The 22351-nt window shown below is 32.2% G+C and overlaps 1 protein-coding gene and 1 long non-coding RNA gene across 8 annotated transcripts in view; one reads left to right on the top strand and one right to left on the bottom strand.

Moving 5' to 3' along the window:
- Window positions 1-22351, bottom strand: part of qtc (GRIP domain-containing protein quick-to-court) — a 48403-nt gene that overhangs the window by 12308 nt on the left and 13744 nt on the right. For 2 of the 4 annotated variants that reach the window (XM_076527112.1, XM_076527115.1), the window contains exons 2-3: window positions 10943-11481; window positions 744-1022 (exon numbers count right to left, since the gene is read on the bottom strand). In XM_076527112.1, coding sequence (XP_076383227.1) covers window positions 744-1022; window positions 10943-11434 — 771 coding nt within the window. In that variant the 5' untranslated portion in view covers window positions 11435-11481. Of the gene's footprint in view, window positions 1-743; window positions 1023-10942; window positions 11482-18885; window positions 18971-22351 lie in introns of all 4 variants that reach the window. The other 2 variants (XM_076527114.1, XM_076527113.1) reach the window with 2 other exon arrangements.
- Window positions 11449-18668, top strand: LOC117222883 (uncharacterized). Of its 4 annotated transcripts, none has more exons than XR_013035010.1 (4): window positions 11449-11909; window positions 12719-13361; window positions 18017-18108; window positions 18302-18668. It is a non-coding gene; the product is annotated as an uncharacterized LOC117222883 (long non-coding RNA). The 4 variants fall into 4 exon arrangements; XR_013035012.1 differs by having other exon boundaries at window positions 18014-18108; XR_013035011.1 differs by lacking the exons at window positions 18017-18108; window positions 18302-18668 and adding exons at window positions 14950-15321; window positions 15393-16023 and having other exon boundaries at window positions 12719-14888.

Genomic DNA, 22351 nt, shown 5'->3' with positions numbered 1-22351 from the left:
GCTTATTATGTGGTCGAGTTATAGTGGAAAACATGTTTTTAGCTAAAACATTTTAGGTAAAATAGTTGCGAAGAAACGTTTTTATCGTTATTAATTTTGTGAATAACAATATTCGGCTTACGTCAATATTTAAAATATTCTACAACATTCATCGATTTTGTAATTTACAGTTTCAATGCATTATTGTCAGTAAGAAAAACAAATCATCGATGTCTACAACAATTTCGTTAATTTCACCAATTTTCAAGTTAAATTTAAGAATACTGTGTGTTTTAAAGTTTGACTCGCCTAGGTATTTCTATTAATAAGTGAAATAAAGTGACGATTATGAAATATTAATAACGAAAGACATTTTTCATAAAAATCAAGACATTTTAGGTTTCCGACATTGTGAGATTCATTTAACACGTTAAACGATCAATATCAACGTCAAAAATTCTTACAAAATCAAATCAATAAAATTGATAAAATCCAAATTAAAAAGTTAACATTTATTATAGTAGACGCTACCTTAACAATTTTGCATTCTAAAAATCCTAGTGAAGTTCAATTTATTCTCGAATATACTATATAATATAAATAAATGTCTCAACCTAGTGAAAGATTAATGTTACCAATATGTGATCGACGTGGCGCTTAACGTGCGATACATTGTATACGTAATCCTATTGTATTTTGCATTTCATTTTAAAGCGGAGAATTATAAACGCTCTTTCCGCTTTCCGTGTAATAGCAGTGCTTACCTGGAACTTTCTAACTTGTCTAGCTGCCCTCTGAGTCGGCGTGAGATACTGTTCATTGTCACCGTTATGATTCGAACAATGAACTACGTATTTTCGTGATCTACCAGACCATGTGGTACCGTTAAAAGCAAATGTAGCATGATCACAGGCGCTCGCGGTGCTGCAGGCACTTCCGTAACTTTTTACGCTTTCCACATCGCTGTCATCGGCAATTCCTGTGCTTGATCCTCCAGAGGCCGCGTGTCCAGGACGCGGCCTAGCCGGTGTCAATGAAAGACTCTGAAAAATCAACCATCATTCCATAAGTTTGTAATACACATCGCAAGACGAACATCATACAAATCAGAAGATTAATAACTAGACTGCGGTTCTTTATGCGTTTAGGACGACTGCAAATTTTCAAAATACAAAAGATCATGTATATCAATAAGAATCAGTGATATCTTCATTTCATTCTTATTGTGAGGAATTTTTTATATACTCGATAAAAGTAGTTCTTCTCTCTTAGTTTAGCTCTTAGAAATTGTTGACAAAATTATTTCACGAGCATCAATTTAATATGCATTTCGAATTACATGCCTGTGTAATTATGTTTGTTGAAGTATATTCCCTTTTAGGTGTTCACTATTATATTAATAGTATTATTAGTTTTACGAAAAATTTGTTTCCAGTTATACATTATTTTTTTTTTATTTTATTTTATTTTTTTTTTAACACGTTTGTTGGTTTTGCCTGAAATCCTGTTCGGAAGAAAGTAAAATTCAATTATAAACGCTTAAATTATTGTGAACTTTAAACTAATTCATCAAGATAACATGTACACTTAGTTAATCTAGCGTTGCAAATGAATAAACAAAACGAGGACGACGTGCTACGATGGATCGGTACGGAATTATAATAAACGTAACACGTGTTATGCAGTATGGTTGCGGTACCGTATTAGATTGAAACACATAAACAGAGAGGAACGCAGTTACTTGTTAAGGATTAAAAAACTGTGAGCATTAATAATTCTTTGAACGATTGTATTACATTCATTTAGTCACAGATAAAAGAGAGAGAGAGTTCCCTGATCTCTCTCTCTCTCTCTCATTTGGAATTATTATATTTTATTACTCGTGTGAAATTCATTAAGGTATTAAGCATGCAAAAATTATGCTCTTAACTTCCAATGCTCACATATTGTAAGAAAATATATGCAGTCATCTTCTATTTCCTTAATCAGGATCTATGTATATCGTACATCAATGAAAGAATCTAACTGTTCTCTCCCGTGCATCCGCTCGTCAAGCTTTTCTCAGAGGATCGTAATTTAAGTAATTTCGTGATGGACATTAATCAGCTGATCAGTAGTAGAGATCCATCTGATAAGAAACAAGGACAAGCCTGCTCTTTGTAACCACAATTTTCAATTCTAATGTGTGCGTTTAATTACTCTCTTTTTAATGCTTCATGGCACGGTTACTACTGAAACTTATGCTACAGTAGATCTGTACTTATTTCAACGAACAAAGCAATTGTAGCTATAAATAATTATGTTAGCTCTCTCTCCCTCTCTCTCTCTCTCTCTCTCATAATATATTATATGATATATATATAATATCATTTATATAATATATTATTAAATACTATTATATATATATATATATATATATATATATATATATATTATATTTATAGTTATAATTATTAAAAAGTAATAGATGCACTTAATAATAGATTTTTAAGAATATGATGTAAATCTGTGAAGAGTTTCTGACCGTAAAATTCAAGCAACTGTATTTACTAATAATAAAATGAAGTTAAAACTAATTCATAAGTATTATATAATAATACTTTAATAATAATATATTATAATTATTATACATATATGGTATCGCGTTGATCACGTGATCAAACGGTGATCACGCGAGGCAAAACATTATGTTTTTTCCATTTCCAATGAATAACAGTCACGGAACAATAATGAGTCTGAATAATTGGCAAGGAACAATGCCGTATCCTCAATCACGATCAAGCGTTCGAATTAGATTGTCTAATCTGAAAATTTTATTTTCAACATTCTATACTAACCGGATGCGTCACGCATGATCTAATTTTATAAATGAGCATACATGAATAATTCGATACATAAACTTATTCTACATTGTTTACGAAGTATTCGAGAATTATACAACTATTTTTATAAGAGTACTTTTGTCAAGACATTATATGTAAGAGGATGTATTGGTTCGAGGATCCATGCCATTAGATTTTCGTGTGACGGCTCAAGGCTGGGGAGACTTGAGAGTAATGCTTAAGAGATAAAGGAGTTCGTCGATAGTTGCTTCTAAAAGAGTATTGGCTATAAATTAGATTTCACCAAAAGAGGAACAACTCGATAGAAAATTTGTCGCAAGCGGTACCAAACTTTCGGCTAATAATTTATAACTAGACCGCGAATCTTTCTGCAAAATGAAAGTTGTCTACGCCAACTATAAGAGGCGGTAACCACTTAGAAGTTACGTTCTTTCTTTAACAATTTTAATAAGTTGAGAATAATGTATCGAAATTCGTAAATTCCTTTAATCTTTCTATTGTTCTGTATTTTTTTTTCATTTTTGTCGCAAATGTATAAAATCCGTAAACTATTTATACAAATTTATTCATTAATAATATATCTAGTAACTTGTTTGATTGTACAAAATTGAATACAATAAACGTCACATTCTAGATTTGTTTAACACTTTAGTTACCGGAACTTCATTATCAAGTCTTCAACAACTATGCCATGTCTAGAAGCTGAATAATTTTCTCATAAATAATAACCTCAGAAGAGGTTAATAATTTATACTAGAAAAAGTAACTTATATTAGCTTGAAAATATAATTGCTATTGAACTATTGAATTATTGAACAATTTACTAAAATATTCACAATTATTTTGTGGATATTCAATTATAAATGAGATTAATTACTGGAGAAAGTTTTATTAAAAATCCTTAATTGACTAATAAACAGAAATAAATGTTAAGATTTAATATGTGGTTTTCACTTCAGGAATGTTTGTTGTACAATTTAAAATACAAACGTAACATGTTCAAGAGTGCGCAAAGAAATATGTTGGAACGAATAAGATAATGACAAAATCAATTATTTATACATCCTATCAAGTAAATCACGTCAAACGATAATTTTACATGGTGTTACTACAAGTTATAGTTAAGTCTTGGAACATTCACATCAAACGCAACATACATGCTCTGCAAAAGATATGTCAAGTTATTAGAGAAGAAGAATGTACACAAAACCCAAAATTGACCATTTTTATACCTAGTCAAACTAAGGGTGATTTACCTCGAGCTAAAGCAGAAGCTTTCATGCACGCCTGTATTAGGAAGTCTGGCTTGAAAGTGAGGCAAAATGAAAAGCTCCATCAAGCAGAGGAATGGAGGTCTCTTCCTTAAAGCTGAGAAGCTTGCAGAATCTGTGCGGAAATCATTTTTAAGCAAACGATACGAGAAATCGGTTCATACATATTCCACAGGAGCTTCGATTTTATCGACTTCAATTAAGTAGACAAAATGTACCATTTTCATAATCGATGTCTTAACTGAAATTTTATCTCACAGGTAGCAGTCAAAATTAATTTATAACCGTATTTACCCTCGGACTAAAAAATGACTACTATTACTAAAATGACCCCGGACCGGGTCATTTTGATCCACAGTATTTAAATTGTCACCTAATTAGTCAATTCTCGGAATTATTCATAAAATTAATTGCTGCTAGGAACAAGAGAAACATTACTATAATAATTTTAATGTAGTTACATACTTCTTTTATTATATGTATGATTAAATTGCCTAAACAGTAATACAAGAGTATATTTTTATAGATCAAGATTAACATAGGTTTCTGATATTTTCTTTTACAGTTATAGAAATTATAAAAATCTTTCTGCAAGAAACTTTCTGATCAACTTTTTTATTCAAGCGTATATCATAATAAAAATCGTACGAAGCTATAACCCTCTACATATGTGACTCCGACATTTTTATCCACGTTGAAAAGGTGAGAACAACCCTTAAATGTACTCCCCATCCCTTATTTTAAAGGCTGTTTTCATCTTTTTAACATTGACCACGGCCAATAAAAACAAAATGTATGAAATATTTTTCTGAGAATTTTCTCTCACAAATTAAAATCGGTGTGTCTAGATTCGATTTATTCTTTCTTGTAAGATTCTGTATCATACGTAGCATTTAGTGGTAAATTAAGGATTTTGTACATGTTTTTAGAAGTAACACATTATTATAACACATTATTTATCTATTATTCATCTATTATTCATTTTTTAGTTAAAAACGTTTAACAATATTTCTAAAACAATGAAATACAATTATGTTTGAAAATGAAATGAAATGAGAGAGAGAGAGAGAGAGAGAGAAATCATTAGTATTTTTAAATCTTAACGCAAATGGAATTGCTTTGAAATTTTGAACATATTACTTTCTGATTGAAGGTAAATGCCACAATTTAGCTGGGTTAGACTAGTGAAAATATAAAGTCTAAAAATAAGGACCATCCTATTCTATATTAGTCGCGTTTAGTTCTAGCGTTAAATGCAAGAAATTATGTACGAAATTTGTAGTCATTTAATGAGAATTTTATGAGTACGAAAGTCAATATCAACAGTTGTATAAACGTTGTGAAGTATACTTGTCTAAAAAAGATGTATCTTCGTCAACAGCATCCTCGAGTCGACGATTCCGTCACTAGTACCACGTTTCCCTCGTGACCATGAATGAATGATAAAGTGATCTATTAACTTCATTAAGACTCGCAAAGCAGATACAGTCTGCTAAACGATACCATGAAAAGTTCAAAATCTTGGTTTATTAAGTACTGCCGACAGTTATTCGCTAAAATATCCGAACACCTTTCAGAAAAGAACAATTTTTTATAAAACTTGGACCAAATTCTTTAAAGTTTCGTTTTACGTTCTGATAAAAAAAGTTGAAAAACCATTTTTTAAATTTCATTTACAATTCCACTTAACTGCGATTTCTGCAACAATTTGTTGAAACACTGTCCTGGAAGTTAGTCCCTCTAACGTCTCAAGCATACTCGAGCCAATTGGTCCAATTTTAAAAAGGTTATTCGATTTTAAATGACGCTCAAACTACTCGTGCCAAGCTGTTTTTACTCGACTCTTCTCACTGGCCATTTGATATTTTATAAAAACTTGTTATATTATACGTATAATATGTATATAATTATTGCGTATATAACAATGAAACAAACTTATTACGATCCAGTCTTGTGGTGGAAATTAATACTTCAGTTTTAAATTTGTTATGAACTATTTTCTTAGCACATTAAGTAAACGTAAGCATATATAATACTATCGGTGGTACATGTGGCACGGAACGTGTTAATAAGTGACTGTTTTCAGAACAAAAGAATCGAAGCTGTTTAGGTTCGAATGCCGTTGCTGTTTGTCAAGGGTTGAAGCGTCGATAACGGGATTGGCTACAATCAGTTTTCTCACGGCAAATACTACGATCTTGCGCGGTGTGGGTGAGATATCGTGTACAGAATCGCACAGGCAACAATAGGTCGGTTTCTTTATGACTGCCTCTGCCTTGCTACTTGTAACAGAGGTGTAATTAATAATTCAAGCTTTGGCGAGCTGGCTACCAGATATCTATTCTTTACTGCACGCTCCATCTTCTCTTCAACCACCAACGTCAAACAGGTTTTCTTATCAGAGCTATCGAATGCCTTGGAAATCTTTGTCCTAACTCTCGGAGTATAGTTGTCGAATCATTTTGACCCAGTCTGTTTAATCCTTTGCACTCGGATGATCCCTCTCAATGGGACGCAACGAAACCGCTGCCAATTATGATACTTTGAAGCAGAATTGGGAATTATTCGAATAAAGTTTTATTCGAGTAATATTGCAAATAAATTCTTCGAATGAAATTTTATTCGGGACATATTTCAAATAAAATTATATTTCGAATATTTCGAATAGAATCTCCGAATAAACCAAAATTGTGAAAAGAGAACTTCTGACTCTTTCTCTTCACGTTATTTTGGTAAATATTTCGAATAAAATTTTATATAAAATTGTATTGTATTCGAGAATTTATTCAAATTATTATACGAGTAAAATTTGATTAATCGAAGAATTTATTCGAAAAATGCCTAACTTTGCTTTAAAGCAGTAAATTATTTTGTATGCCGAATTCTATTTAAATAGTGTAATTATTTCCAACGTTATATTATTTTATATTTTACTCAAAGCGTTAATTACTGCTTGGTGAGTAAATATTAAATATGTTACTGATAAGAGAACTGAGAAAATCTTCAGAATGCAAAAGCTTCAACATCTAATTACTCTACTATAGTACGATCGAATTATATAAATTGCTTTTACGCTAGGAACAGAAATAGGTCTATAAGAAGTATCTCGAAAAATTGATAAAGATAAAAATGCTCCCAAACACCGTGAATTGTATAGTTGTGAAAATGGTCCGCTGTCAGAGTGTTGATAATACGAATAAATATTTAACTCTGTGTGTATAACGTCGACAATTGGCAAATAAATATGCTAGAGATATGCTTGAGTCAACTGTTTGAACTAATTTCGGAAGGGAAACATAATACAAGAAACAGTTTGAACAATATCAGTTTTTCATAGTTTCAGCAGTTTCCATGTTGTTTATATGAAAATGTTGGAAAAAGTTGCCAAATGCACAACTGTCCCCTAAACCATGCTCGGTAAATTTTGAATGAATTAGGATCATTTACAATTCTATTTATCACTTATTTTAACATGCATTTTAAGGTACACCTTCTAGACGCGTTGTTTTTCTATAAACCTTAATGAAACGTGTGAAAATTATAGTCGAACAGCAATATTTATATTGTCTTCGTCGTTCGAAAGTTAATTCATTATTGTTAGAAACGTTCGCACGTCGTTTGTAAGGAAAATGTGTTAAACAGAAATCTATTTCTTCCGATAATGATCTTAATGATTCGGATATAATGTGTCTATTGTTTTAGACTTTTCTACTGCTTTCACTACTTTCTATTCATTTTTGCCATAAATCAATAAAATCCGCGATCTAGTTGTTATTTATCACGTGCAGCATTCAGCCACGAATATAATGTCCATAGTCTACTGTTTCTGTAATGTAATCATTATTTATAAGAAAAAAATGTTGTGCTTTCCAAGTAGAATTAAAACATCAGATAACGCTGATATAATTTCCGTCAATTATATGTGCGGGATCTATTATTTTTAATAATACTTCAATTATATTTCCTTGTTTATTATATATAGTACTTATTATTTATATGTAAATATAATAATTATTTATATATAAATTTATATAATCTACTTGTCTAGTAGATTAATATTCATTTTGTGGTTAAATTGAACGTTTTCTAAGGCACCGGAAAGTGATACATGTTAAATGGTACTTCTTAAATAGCACTACTGTACGGTTTTCTGAGTTTTGAGAATTTATCATTCAGTTTTCAGCTTTTTTCCTTTTCGTTAAAGCATGCTGAAATGAATTTAAGGTCAGTGGAATGAGAAATATATGCGAAAGGCTTTTGAGGGCTTTTTAAATGAACGTTGCATAAGATTTCAAATACCTACAAACTAAAAAGAGACATTTCTAGGCAACGCTAGGAGATTTTCGTTTTCTAAAAATTTATTTCATTTTCAATGTTTTATTATCCACAAATTACTGTTTGTATCCAAAATGAAACCATTTCAAAATGTAGGTCACTATTGCAAAAGATAGCCAGTGTCAATGTAATGTCATCGCGTAATGTCAATATTTTGTAGTGTCATCGTTCTTTCATGCCATTTTCGGTTGCACACGCTGAAAGAATAGTAACTGTACTTACAATACTCAAGAAGTAAAAGAAAATGATAAATCGAGTCATTAAAATTATAATTTGAAAATGCCATATTAAAGTGTAATATGGAATTCAAACACAGAAGCTCGTAAAAAGTGTTGTCAGAGTATTTGAAAATTCTGTTTCTGTAAAGAGATTTATCGAAAGAAAGATTTTCTGTTCATAATTTATGAGATCCTTTTAAGAGAAGTCCAATATTCATCGGAAGTAATGTATCAATATTTGCAACGAATAGGTATAGTTCTCCTTGTGTTACGAATTGTTTATTAAGGTTAAAGAATATAGAAAGTTGTTGAATCCTCAAACTTTTCGATCGTATAGTTTCGTGGATACTTATTGTTGAACGTATAAGACTTAGGAGACAAAGTTTGCCGAAATGTTCGTTTATTTATTATTACCAGCAAGTTATGAACTCGTTCATGTGAAATTTGATAGAATTATTTTGCTTTACATTTCAATTGCACCTGAAACTATATCAAGTCATTCAAATATAAAGCAATTTATTCTTCAAATTTTAATTCAAATAAAGAACTATGATCAAAGGCCAGTGAATTTTGATGATTGATTTTGAAAATCGTCGTTGTTAATCCACGAGTAATAACTATAATGGTATTACGAATGTTTCGCAAAAAATATAAGATATGGAATAATGATTGTACAATATCATAACGTCCAGTAGCGTAATAATAAAAAAATGTCATTTTCTTTTCGCAAATTGCAGAATGTAAATTTTAATCAGTGAACTACTTACGTACGTACCTGCATCAACGCAATGTGAATTAAAGGTCAATGTATCAAATCCATCTGTAGCACGAAATGTTGCAATTTCATAACCAATTATATTCATTTTCATTTGCATGTGCAAAGGTCTACAAGCATATCAATGAATATCCTATATATACATATTTCTTGCAAACATTATTATTATTAGTCTGCAGGTCTCCATGTACTTATGGCATCCGAGGATTCAGAAAATACAAGATGACGTTTATTTAAACAATAAACGTGCATTCTTTAATCCTATCCAAAATAAAAGATATTTTTCTTCCTAATACCCTTAATTTTTATAAAGTTACTCAAGAAAATAAGAACTTCCATAAAGGTCCATAGTTTACTTATTATTTATGTAGATCTTCCAGGTACGAAGATCTAGGTCTAGAGCAAACGATTAATCTGAAATCCAAGACATTTCTTCCAAGCTACTGTATTATCGTATTATATAATTTTTAACGAACTAATACTCTAAATTTTTATAAAATTCTTCCTAATACTCTAAATTTTTATAAAATTCTTCCTAATACTCTAAATTTTTATAAAATTCTTCCTAATACTCTTAATTTTTATAAAATTACTCAAGAAAATAAGAACTTCCATAAAGGTCCATAGTTTACTTATTATTTATGTAGATCTTCCAGGTACAAAGATCTAGGTCTAGAGCAAACGATTAATCTGAAATCCAAGACATTTCTTCCAAGCTACTGTATTATCGTATTATATAATTTTTAACGAACAGACAAAGTAAAGCAAAAATTATTTAAAATTTATTCACTATCTCAAGTTTTGCAGCAAAATCGTTGCCGTACATGTTAGAACCAGCAGAAACGGTCACTTACGGAAAGACGCGACACGCTGACTGACCGACAGAATATTTCCCACAATCGTGGACGAACGCACACAACAATGCCCTATATTGAATCACGGCAAATAAACGAACCAAGCAAGCACATTTGAAGCACTTCCGGGGAAAGTGGTACCTTCGATCCCCTCCGAGACGGTAAAGGGTAGAAGGAAAGTATAACACTGGTCGATGCACCACAGTAGAACCTTGACTATCCGGACCTCCAATGTCAGAATCATTCGCGATCTAGAACATTTTTCACGTGTAATCAACTGAATCTGATGCAACGTATGTGTATGCAAACCGATTGCCTCGTGCAGCTCGATAAGGACGAAACAAAATACTGTACATAAACAACCATTCTACTATCCAAACAGCCGTGGCATCCTTCTTCCGGATAATCAAGATTCCACAATATACCGAGCTTTCCCTGCGAAATCGCCCTACATTTTCAGAGATGCAGAAGAAAGCGCGCAAAGTCGATAAGACGCGATTGCCAGGAGCCAGGACGCATCTGCGATCTGCATCGAACGGAGAGGGTACGGCGTAGTATCCCGTAAGGACACACCATCGGGAGTCCGGGTGTCCTGTTTCGGTCGCGCATCGATCGGGAAACAGGTGGTTTTGGCGAATAGTATGAAGAAAAAAGGCGGTTTACTCACGAGGGATCGTTGTCGCGGTGACTCCGTTCCATTCTCCGTGATGACAGGGAAGGTGTGATGGTCCGGATGATGTTGCTGGTGTTGCAGGAAGTTGAAGCGGCGATGGTGCTGATGCTGCCTGGTTAGAGCCGCGGTGACCGCGGTACTGGGTGGTGGTGGTGGTTGATGTGGCGAAACCCGTTCACCCCGCATGCGCATGCTGACCGAGCGACGCAAACCTGTAGGCGAGGGTCGTGGTATACGGGAATCCGGCGAAGAGGATATCGAGGGTACCGAGGGTGACGGAACGGTACCCGTTTCACTTCCTGTCGTGCTGACCAGGCTGCCACCGGCATTGACCTTGCCCGCAGCACTGTCGTCATTGTATGTCACCGATGCCGACGCTGCCAGCTCCGTCGGCGAACCACCGCCGGCGTTGTTTACATGGGTTGAGCAGCCTGGGTGCATCGATTGCAGGCAGTTTAAGGATCTCTCACTACCGTGCCGAGCCATCTCGATGTCGCACTCGTCATTCTATCCTCATCATTACGAGTCGACGCCTGCGAAGCAAATATCAAACGTCGATTTTTGTTTGCGGAGTTTCCTTATTACGCGGCGAAAACGATCGTGGAACGAGAAGTTGAGAATATGGTGTGATATCCAAATATTGTGCTATTTTGAAGAATTTAGTAGACTGGAGGAATGGTTGGTAGATATGGAATTGTGTTATTTTAAAGAATGCGGCAGATTAACCCTTTGCACTCGAGTGGCGAGTCTGAGACGCCGCTAAAAATTGTTGTACCATTTTTCGAAATAATTATAATAGTGCTAGATTTATTATATTAAAAAAAAAAACTGTTAAAACTGCAAGTATTGTACTTGCCAATAGGTTCAATATCTTATGCATAAACTGCATTGAAACATATAAAATGGAAGTACTGCACTGTATATACTACATTAAAATAGCTTCGACTGCAACGAATTAAAGGTAAGTTGAAAAATATGGAATTGTGCTATTTTGAAGGATCCAATGAATCGAAGGAAATTTGGGAAATATGGAACAATATTGAAATATCAAAGTATAGAATTGTGCAGTTGAATAAGTTTAATTTTGTGAAATTCCAAATATAGAGTTACTGGCGTGGAGTTTTATTTCATTCGAGATATGGGTAAATGATAAATGGAAAAATGTTTTCTGTTTCTTTACGGAAATAATTATTATTTTATTACATTTTTATATATTTGACTGTATGTTAAATGTAAAATCATAACTAGAGTGTTGTAATTTTATGAAGAGAAATAGATATTTTGTTTATTTTTTTTGAAAATATTGTACCTATTTCCGTAGCTCTATATTTGGAAATCAATTCCATAAATGGCGCACATCACCGTTTCTTAAAGTTACTTCAATATTGACAATTGTTTATAATGTTAGAAGTTTAAAACTGTTCGAAATTGAAGCGTAAATACAAGAATGGCATGCGAAAGACAAAATAGTGAGATCATGAGTAGACTGCGGATTTTTATACAAAAGAAAAATTGTCTGCATCACTTAAAGGAAACAAAGGTTCAACAAAAATGTTATTTCTCTTCTTAATAATGTTAATAAGTTCAGAATAACATGCCAGTACTCATCAATTTTTACAGTGCTTTCTCTGTTCCGTATTTTACTTTTTGTATTTCACTGTTTTATATGATCACGCTGGGAAAGACTAATGGGACTACGTGTCCCCCTTTCAAGAATATACATACATATGTATATGTACATTACAATACGAATTATTGTATCGTTACTAGAGAAAGTCCATCTCGAGTGGATTGAAATTGGACCAAGCTATTTGAGGTATTCTGAGAAGTCAAAAGGATTATTTGGACGATGATTGAAAGAAATTTTGCAAATTAATGTCAGTTAGAATACATTCTGAAATATTCTTCGAATTTTGGTTAATATTACAATCACGGTCATATACAAGCATCAGGATTATTCGAGTTTATTAGTAAAAATTATTGGAATTATCTTCATAGAAACATGCAAAAAAGAAACGTTCACATTTACGTCGCACTTTTACGGTAAATATTAAAATTAATAAACTCAGTCGACGTTAAAATATCATTTATCAGCATAATCTGTTATAGTTAACATATGAGTTAGTTAACATTAGTTAGATATTCGGAAAAAATTGCAACAAAAAAAAAAAAAAGGCACTACAAGCGTAATATTAAAACTTCATAGAGAGAAGTGAAATCTTGCAAGGATATAACCGATATCTTAACAGTTAATCGACGGTCCATTATAAGCGTTATAAAAACATGGAGTAGAGGAAATCTTGCAAATGAAGCTCGCAAAAAACGTCCGGATAAATAGATGCGCCGGGAAGAAAAGATTATTCGTGAAGTGGAAAAGAACTCGGACACATCGGCTGAGAAACTAGCAGACACGGTAAAAATGCTTCTATAAGAAAGACATTTACTCTGAGATCAAAACAGAAAAAGGAGACTGGACAAAATTGATAAAAACAATACAGTCTGGGATATCGTAACATTTTCCGATGAAAGCGGATTCAATATGTTCCATTCCCACGAACACTATTATCTGTGTAGAAAAGTCATTACTGAAGTGGAAATGTGAAATTTATATCCGACTGTAAAACACTTTGAATCTTTGATACCAGATGTTAACCTCTCAACGATTACGTTCGTACAAAATACGGACTTGTAATTTTTTACATGTTGATAGAAAAATTAATATCCTAATCTCAATAACATTAACATGATAACATTAATTTTATAATATTAACACGACATTACTATCATATAGATACATCGATAAAAAATTGCAATGTATTATTTATTATTAAACAAATGAGAGAGAAAAATGTTTCCATGAGATATTTTTTGATAAGCTTCTTTATCCAAGCATACATTGTAAATGATATCATATGAAGTTTGAACAAATCCAATCTTGTCATTGTTCGTGTTATTTTACATTTTATGAATTGCAAAAACCTTGTACAGAATGTGCGCTTTTGGGCACAGAAAATCCACATTATTAACCACTAGGTAAACCACTATATAGTAAACAGAATAATTTACGGAACCCGTCAAAATGAAGGGTCATTAATTATGAGTTATTTATTCAATATACATATGTGCTTTTTGCGGTAAATATTACAGCAACACTCGTCAAAAATCAGAATTAATGTTTTATTGTTACTTTTATAAACGAATATAAAGCAGCTGTTTTTAGTGTTCCGTAAATCTAGTGTTAAAAGTCCACAAAATTAAACAAATGTGTATATAGAAAAATATACGATTGTAATAAAAAATACGAAGATGAGCATGAAATCTTTGAAAATTCTCTGCCTGCAGAAAAGATTATTACCATCATATTATAGATCTTCCAGAATTGAATAAGTTTTGTTAATAAAGTTTTTCGATATCTTCAAGAATAACAGAGATATTTAGGTGGTCCACTTTAGCTGGGATACCCTGTATATTGCAATAAATTATTTAGGCACAACTAGTTTTCCTTATACATATAGCTCCTTCGTTGATTGGTTGAAACAATTTAGAACTATGTATGTCTCGAATTTTTTGTTCCGATCAAAGAAACGATTTTGACAAGCTTTGGTAGATCCGGACAGAACTACGTCGAACTTCGAACTTTGAACCGATCAGAACCATTGAAAAGAACAGTCACCATTGCGGATGTGCATACAGTATCCAGTGAAAATACTGTCTAGAACTTGACAATTGAACTTTGCGACTTTTGAACTTCGTACACATATTTCATTGTTACCGCATTTACACACAGTGCGGTAAACAAAGTGTTACAAGAACAGAGCTTGCAACACTCGATTCACCGTGCATATTCGATTTGCTGCTAACAAACTTCAAGTGTTGATTGTTTCTTTGAATCAGCAACAATATTGGACAATGCTCGTCCGGTATATTTTATGAAAAAGAGGTACGTTTAAGAATGGTGATTTATTAGCTCGTGCGGATTTTTTGACTATTACATTTTTCAGCTACCTTGGCGAAGTGTTGAATACATTTGCAGAATTTGGATGCAAGGTGGCCCATCTAAGGAGACTAATAAAATTTTATTACTTCGCTTAGTATGATCGTCAACATTGGCCATAGACGTGAGGTGCTCTGCGGAAAAGTCTGCCTAATTTAACAATGAACATTCATCGGTTCTTTTTTATATCAATCTTTTTGTCAATCTTTTACACTCGTGATAAATTGCTGCAATGGGGCAAATTGAATTTAAAAAATGCGGGGGGTGAAGGTTAACTCGTATAGATTTTTACTGGCGCGTTTCTCGGCTACCTTGAAGAGCTGTCAGATATGATTCCACAGTTTCGATATAGGTTGTCGCAACTAATGTTGGATGTTAGGTATGTGAAGCATACTTCATCGATGTCTGTTACCGACTGGAAAACTGAGACGAAGTTTTGTTGTTTCGCAGTGCGCAATACTGCAATACTCTAAGATTGGTTCATCCAAAATTGATTCGTTTCAAGAACGATTGACAATATTATTTGAAACTGTTTTTGTATGTTAGTTATAGCTGTATCAACTTAAGTACTTTATGTACTATGTGATGCGCTATGATTTTTATACGATTTATAATATAGATATAATGTAAGTATTAGTAATAAATCTGAATGGCATTGATATAATTCGTATATGATATTAACCCTTTACACTCGAGGGCTCCGGAGCGGAGCCATTTAAAATTTGTCTTCAAACTCGAGGGCTCCGCTACGGAGACAATGCAAATAATTTTCAGTTTTTAACATAAGAACAAAAACAAATCGTAAAAATTAGTTATAGGATGTTTCGCTGTTGGTGACAAATGACGTTTGTATCCATAAACAATGAAAAAAATAATAACATACAACGATGACTTTTCTTTTAATGCTTATATCATGAACTTACATGTGAATATGATCTTTTCGCTAAAATGGCTTCGAGTTGCTGGTAATATGACTCAAAAAAAACTTCGAGTGCAAAGGGTTAAATCATAACAGTAACATAAAGAATAGACAACTTTTCTACTATACTTTATCATTCTAATCAGTGCTGAAAGAGTTAATATCGGCTATTCCTTTCTCAGAAATTTTTGAAAGAATAAGAGCATGTATCACTTTCATCATTAAACCAGTTAGCTGTTTCTGACGTGTATACTCGTCATAACACAAAATGTTGCCATTTCTTCACGACAAGCATACTCGTCAAAAACAGCTAGTTGATTAAGAAGGATGTACACTATATACTTTCATATTCTTTTTAAATTTGATTAATATATTAAATTTGAAAATATATTATACTGTATTAGAAGAAATTTTCTGAAGAAAATCAAACGTATACATTATAATTACATTAACTTACCCATTTTTCAAAAAGATTGCAGCAGCTAACTGCTTAATAGTAAATGAAAAAGTTCTACAGCAAAAGTTTGAACTTCGAAAAGAAAAACAGAAATCACAGAACAATAAAGATCGATGAAGTAGCAAACTTAATCGAATGAATCGAAGATGCGCAACGGGAAACGTTGTCGATGTTTCAGAGAAATCAATTTCATTAGACCTAAGAAAACTTGAGTGACAAATAAGTAGGTATAATGTTTCGGTTGCACACTTATCTTCCACCTTGGCAACGCATGACGGCACACATATATCATGCAATGACATGACGAAAAATTTGCAATTTGCAATTTGCAAACATTCTAGTTTCTTTAGCTCGCTGAAACATAGTTCGGATAACAGAGCATCGTCAAAAATGTACAACAAATAAATGTGCAAGAATTTGAATTATTATAGCAACAAAAAGGAAACATTCACATTCTAACATAGTAATATTTAAATTATCAAATTTAGGTCGATTACAAAATTATCAGAAATGTGACAGTTTATTCGTTCGAAATGATACATACTATATTAATTAATCAAGTTTTATACGAAATTAGTAATACTTCGTGTTCGTGCACAAATAATGCGAGCTTTATCGTGATATCTAATAGCAATCCGTTAACTAGCGAAAATCTTAACATCGATTTATGCACTGTTTCAAAGAATAAGTAATGCAACTACAATAATTGAAAGGCGTGGCGTTTTCTACGGAAAATGGTATTAGTCTGGAATTGGTAATCTATTGACTAGTAAAGATTCGATCGTCATTTCTAAGAATGACGATCGAATAAATTGTCATAGATGATTGCAAAGTTTATGTACGTTATGTAAATTGAGTATTTGATCTTAATGTTAGTCACCTAAATTTCTTAACGCTTTATCTACCGAAAGTAGATCCTTGTCATACCTTGACGAGTCTGACACATGATGGAGATTTCTAGTAATAACCTGTTAAGTATGAGTGCCATTACGTTCTTTGTAATCTGAATGAAATTCTGATTTCTTGTCATCAATATTTAAACATTTAAGTAAATGTAGGCACACAATAAATGTAAATTATCTTTTTCCTTTTTAGACATTATTACAATCGAAAAACTTCTAATCATTGTAACTATGAAGAAAATGGTATGGCAAGGAGTTAATAGAATTTTCAATTATTCTGTTGTACTAAGAAGAATCTCTCTTAAAACGCTCTTTCTACATGACAATCTCAAATGAAAATATTAGTTTTTTTAATTGGGAGTGAGAGAGAGAGAGAGAGAGAGAGAGAGAGAGAGAGAGACCTGCTAGTACATGTCTGAAATTGTTATTCCCATTAAACAATTTATTAATTCTTGATTGTAAATTGCGAATCCTCAAAGATTAGGAAATCATCGCCGGTAGATAATGCCTTAAGTCGAAAGGAAGTAAACGTTTGCATATTTCGCTCACAATTTATGACGTTATCAGAAAATAGAATACGTTGCCTAGAATATTTGTGTTTATAATCTTTTATAATTATATTTACACTAGGGATAAATATGTCTCTCTTAAAAAGGAAACTAATAACAAAATTTTCATTTTCATCGAAAAGTTAATACATTCTGACGTATGCGAACCTTTTCAACCCCGTTTTCAAAATCACTAAATGTTGTTTCCCTGTGTCAATGCATATTTTTCCTGTTGCATGCTCTAGCAGTCGTTGCAGAGAAAGGAACGAAGTAACCTTCAACTCAGAATATTAAAGTTATACATTATTTTCATCGACGACGTGTCACGAACTTATCGCAGGTAAAGCATTCTGCATAGAATATATTATCACAGAATGAGGTTGCTATTAACGTTTCGTCGTTAAAATTATCAACTATTTTACGTAATAATACTATTTTGTAAAAAGATCGTTATACGGAGTGATCCGCGCAATTGTGTCACATGTCACAGATTATAATTAATTTTAAATTAATGCAAACAATTCCGTCACCAGTTACAGATAAATATCACAGCAGAGAGATGAACGTTTCGAAGACTACCACACACTTATGGAACCATGTTCTTAAAACTGCATCTGCGCGTGTGCAACCAACAAATGCATTATTTGAAAAAAAAACTTTCTTACGGAGATTCCCTTCGGAATTATTTGTGTAAAGTATTGAAACATAACGATATAGTCATCAAGATATCTAAAAAAATGCCTGACTGTACTAGTATATGATTGTAAAAGTATTGTACATAATGTTTGCATGTAATGACTGTATGTAATAATTGTATGTAAACTTCTAAAAACGACATTGAAATATCACCTCGGAAAAGATTGTAAAACAATTGACATTAAATATATTTTCTTGAACCTTAGATAACGAAAATATTGTACATCGAACAACATTCAAAACGTTCCTATGTTAAATAAATCGTGTTTAGAGAATATTTCATTATTCGAACTACACATAATATCTGTGTGACAAAATTAATCAGGAGTCTGTATCAATTATAGCTATAAGACTATGTGCATACGACTGAGTAAAAAAACCTGCTGTTGCAAAATAAGAATATAAAATAATAAATACTTACTCGGCAGTATTTCTCGTACCTGCTATCGCTGATATCAAAGCGATAGCGGGTTCGTGTGTACGTAAACGAAGTGTTCCAATAAACACTGAAAACAACGGAGTTCATTTTAATTTACGTTCCTTTTTTCCTTTATGTCTGTACATATATTACTGTCTAATATATGCGCTTGTATTAAGCAGAGTAAGATTGAAATGCATCAATGCGAGTAGACCCGAAAAGCTTTCAATGTCTCTGTTTGTCTATCAGTAGAAACGTTAATATGTAAACTATAGACGAGTTTTTCTTTTTGTCGTTACATTCTTCGACATTATAGAAATTGTTTTACATTTTGAAACGCCTTATACAGGGTGTTCCGCATTTTTCCATACATACTTCGGCAGTGTGTTGCACAAGTGAAGATAAGACTAAAAAAATGCTACATAACAAAAAGTCCATAAATGCTTTGTTGAGAAGTTACGACAAAAATAAGAAATGTGAAAGATATGATGACGTACTAAAAGCTAATGTACTATGCTAACGTACAAGAAAGTAATTAATTACAAACATCAACATCGTCTGCGGGAAGATTACAGACCTTTTATTATATAACGTTTTAGTCTTATCTTTACTTGTAGAACACGCTGCCGAGATATGTACGGAAAATTGTCGAACACCCTGTACAATCAACTTTTCAGTTAAGATTGCAATGTATTTCGAAACAATTGAACCTAACATATTATGAGATTATTTTTCTATTCAACCGTACTACTGATTTCAAGGTACGAGTCATTATCTACTCGGACTGAAAAGCTCTATCGTAACCATGCCAGATTTAATCGCTGCGTTGTTATGCCATTTCTTCCCATCTATTGATTCGCCTTGTTCGACTAAAGTGATTAACTGACTTGCCGCTGCAGAGACCTTTGAAAGCTTTCGCACAATTTGATCGTCATGTTGCATCGATTCTTATTAGATTTGGATACTTTTCGAATAAGAAAAAAATGAAATGTATGATATTTACGCGTTCATGCATGAGTAGATTTTTCAAAAGCAAGGAAACGTAAATTAACAAGGTCTAATAGCATTTTCGTTTTCTTTTTGCAATGAGTGATTTTTTAGTTGACGGAAGCTTTTCTAATTATGATTTTTGCAAAATGACATATGAGATTTAAGATTTACATAAAGATCTACACAATAATATTAATAGTAACTTAATTTGCTCGGTTGAAAGCAGATTTCTGACTGTAACAGAATTAGATTTACCATTTCAAAAATATTTTTTTGTCCACTGTCTTTTGTACATCATTACTTCGTGACGACCACTATGCACGTTGCGCTTGATAAAGCAATCGCAGAAGCATGTCTGAAGACACCGATAATATTTTAAATATTTTTCACAACGTGCAAATACACTTATCACACCATTTCTGAATTTTTAAATCCACCGTTAATACATAAGAAAGAATTTTTGCGCACCTACTCTACAGTACCTTCTTATGATATTGTATAATATCACAAAATGTAACAAAAATATTAAAATTGTGTATTATTCATTAATGATAATTTACTCAGAGTTGTGAATTATGTATTATCTATTCTATTTAATATTATTTTCAACACTCTATCACTTTATATCTTTAACCGTCGAATGGCAGACGCTGGGTAATTTTGACCCAGAGTATTTAAATCGTTCACTCAATTACCCAATTTTCGGCATTTGAATAAAATAAATTTCTGTTACATTAGGAACAACGGAAGGGCTGCAAGAAGTACCTTCAAAAATATGTTTTGGAAAATTACCGAATAAAGCTCAGAATTGTTATAAGCATTGTCAACAGTGCAGTTGTGAAAATGGTCCGCCATCCGAGAGGGTTAAAGCGTTACTTACTATTTATTCCGCGAATAAATACTTTCGAGTTATTGGTAGGTGAACCAAGAAAATTTTCCAAGTGTAAAAGGTTATGTTCCTAATATATTTAACGAGTCCTGTGAGATTGAAGAAGAAATTGGTGACACAGAATGGCTTTTACGTGGAAACTAAAAGTTCACAGCATTCTTACTGTCTAATTGCAGCGTTCGTGCAAAATGAGTCAGCGAACTTAGTGCATTCATTAGAAGCAAAAACTAACGGCAATGTGTGAACCTTTGTTTCGTGCACTTTATTTATCCTAAGTTGCTTCCGAGATCTAACGTTGCTTCATCGACCACGGTCATTTGTAGAATGCGGATTTTTACGCATTTGTGGCATGTGTAACTCTAAAATACAAAAAATGCGAACATACCAACAAAAATTAATTATGACATTGTTTCATGTTTGCCAGAAAGTATCTCATAAATGATGCAAGGAATTCGTATCTTCCTCAGACTTTTACAAATAATTCATGAAAATAAGAATTTCAAAAACTAATCAAGAAAAAGTCGATCTAAATAATCTTGAGTAAAATAGACAATTTTTGCTTTTTGAAACAGTTGAATGTATCGAAAACAATATACGAAACAATATAAAGCGTTGTGCTTTGTTAAAAGTACAGAATTTTTGCGATTCTGTCCCTCTTTCCAATCATTTATGGATTACTATTCACTCATTAATGATATATAAATAAATAAATAAATAATAATATAATGATATATATATATCATTATTTATTTATTTATATATCATTAATGTGTGAATATATATTTATAAAAAATTTATAGGGATATAAAATACCTCCTTTTTTCTGAATTTTTATATTATTTAATAAACGAACGTTGCAAAAGTAAAGATGTTATAAACTACATCTATGAAAATAAATTATGCCAAAACTTTTCTTTACAGAGGTCTTTTAAGTAAACGCGTACCTAATTTATCACGTTCAATGTGACGATAGTTGTTTTCCAACGAGTAACATATTACACTTTCTGTTCACGAAACAAAAAGAATTAGCTGCCAATTTGTGCCTATGCAAATTTCTAAATGTTTTTAATTATCCGATAATCTCATTTAAATCCACAATTATGAAAGAAAATTTGTACAAATGTAAAATAAACAAACATAATATTTATAAAAATTTGTTAATTCATTCGTAAATTTTGTATCCTGTACATTTTTTGTAAATTTGTAGTCAACAATAGCATTATCTTTTATCTAAAATAAAATATTCCTAGGCAGCTTTTAAAACTAAATTGTGTATTGTGCACTGTACAATTGTTTTTACTACATTGACTGATTATTAAATAATTAAGTTTTGTAGAGTTTATGCAAATTCGGTGAATTCTCAATTAACATGTTTATTCAGTTACAGAAACCTCAACACGAAGAGACGTCGTATTATAATACGTTGGAGCTTTACGAAATATAAAAATTGTTGCTACATATTTTTTTTATATTCTATACACGCATTTCTGCAACAAATTCATAAATCATCTGGAAATCAATTATTTCATTCCGTGTTTTTCACTCGACTCCAACGAATTGCACATTAATCATAAAACATGGCCGTCTCAT

Source organism: Megalopta genalis, chromosome 17 (assembly GCF_051020955.1).
Source record: "Megalopta genalis isolate 19385.01 chromosome 17, iyMegGena1_principal, whole genome shotgun sequence".
In the NCBI taxonomy this organism is placed as follows: domain Eukaryota; kingdom Metazoa; phylum Arthropoda; class Insecta; order Hymenoptera; family Halictidae; genus Megalopta; species Megalopta genalis.
This window is presented reverse-complemented; position numbering and strand designations above follow the sequence as displayed.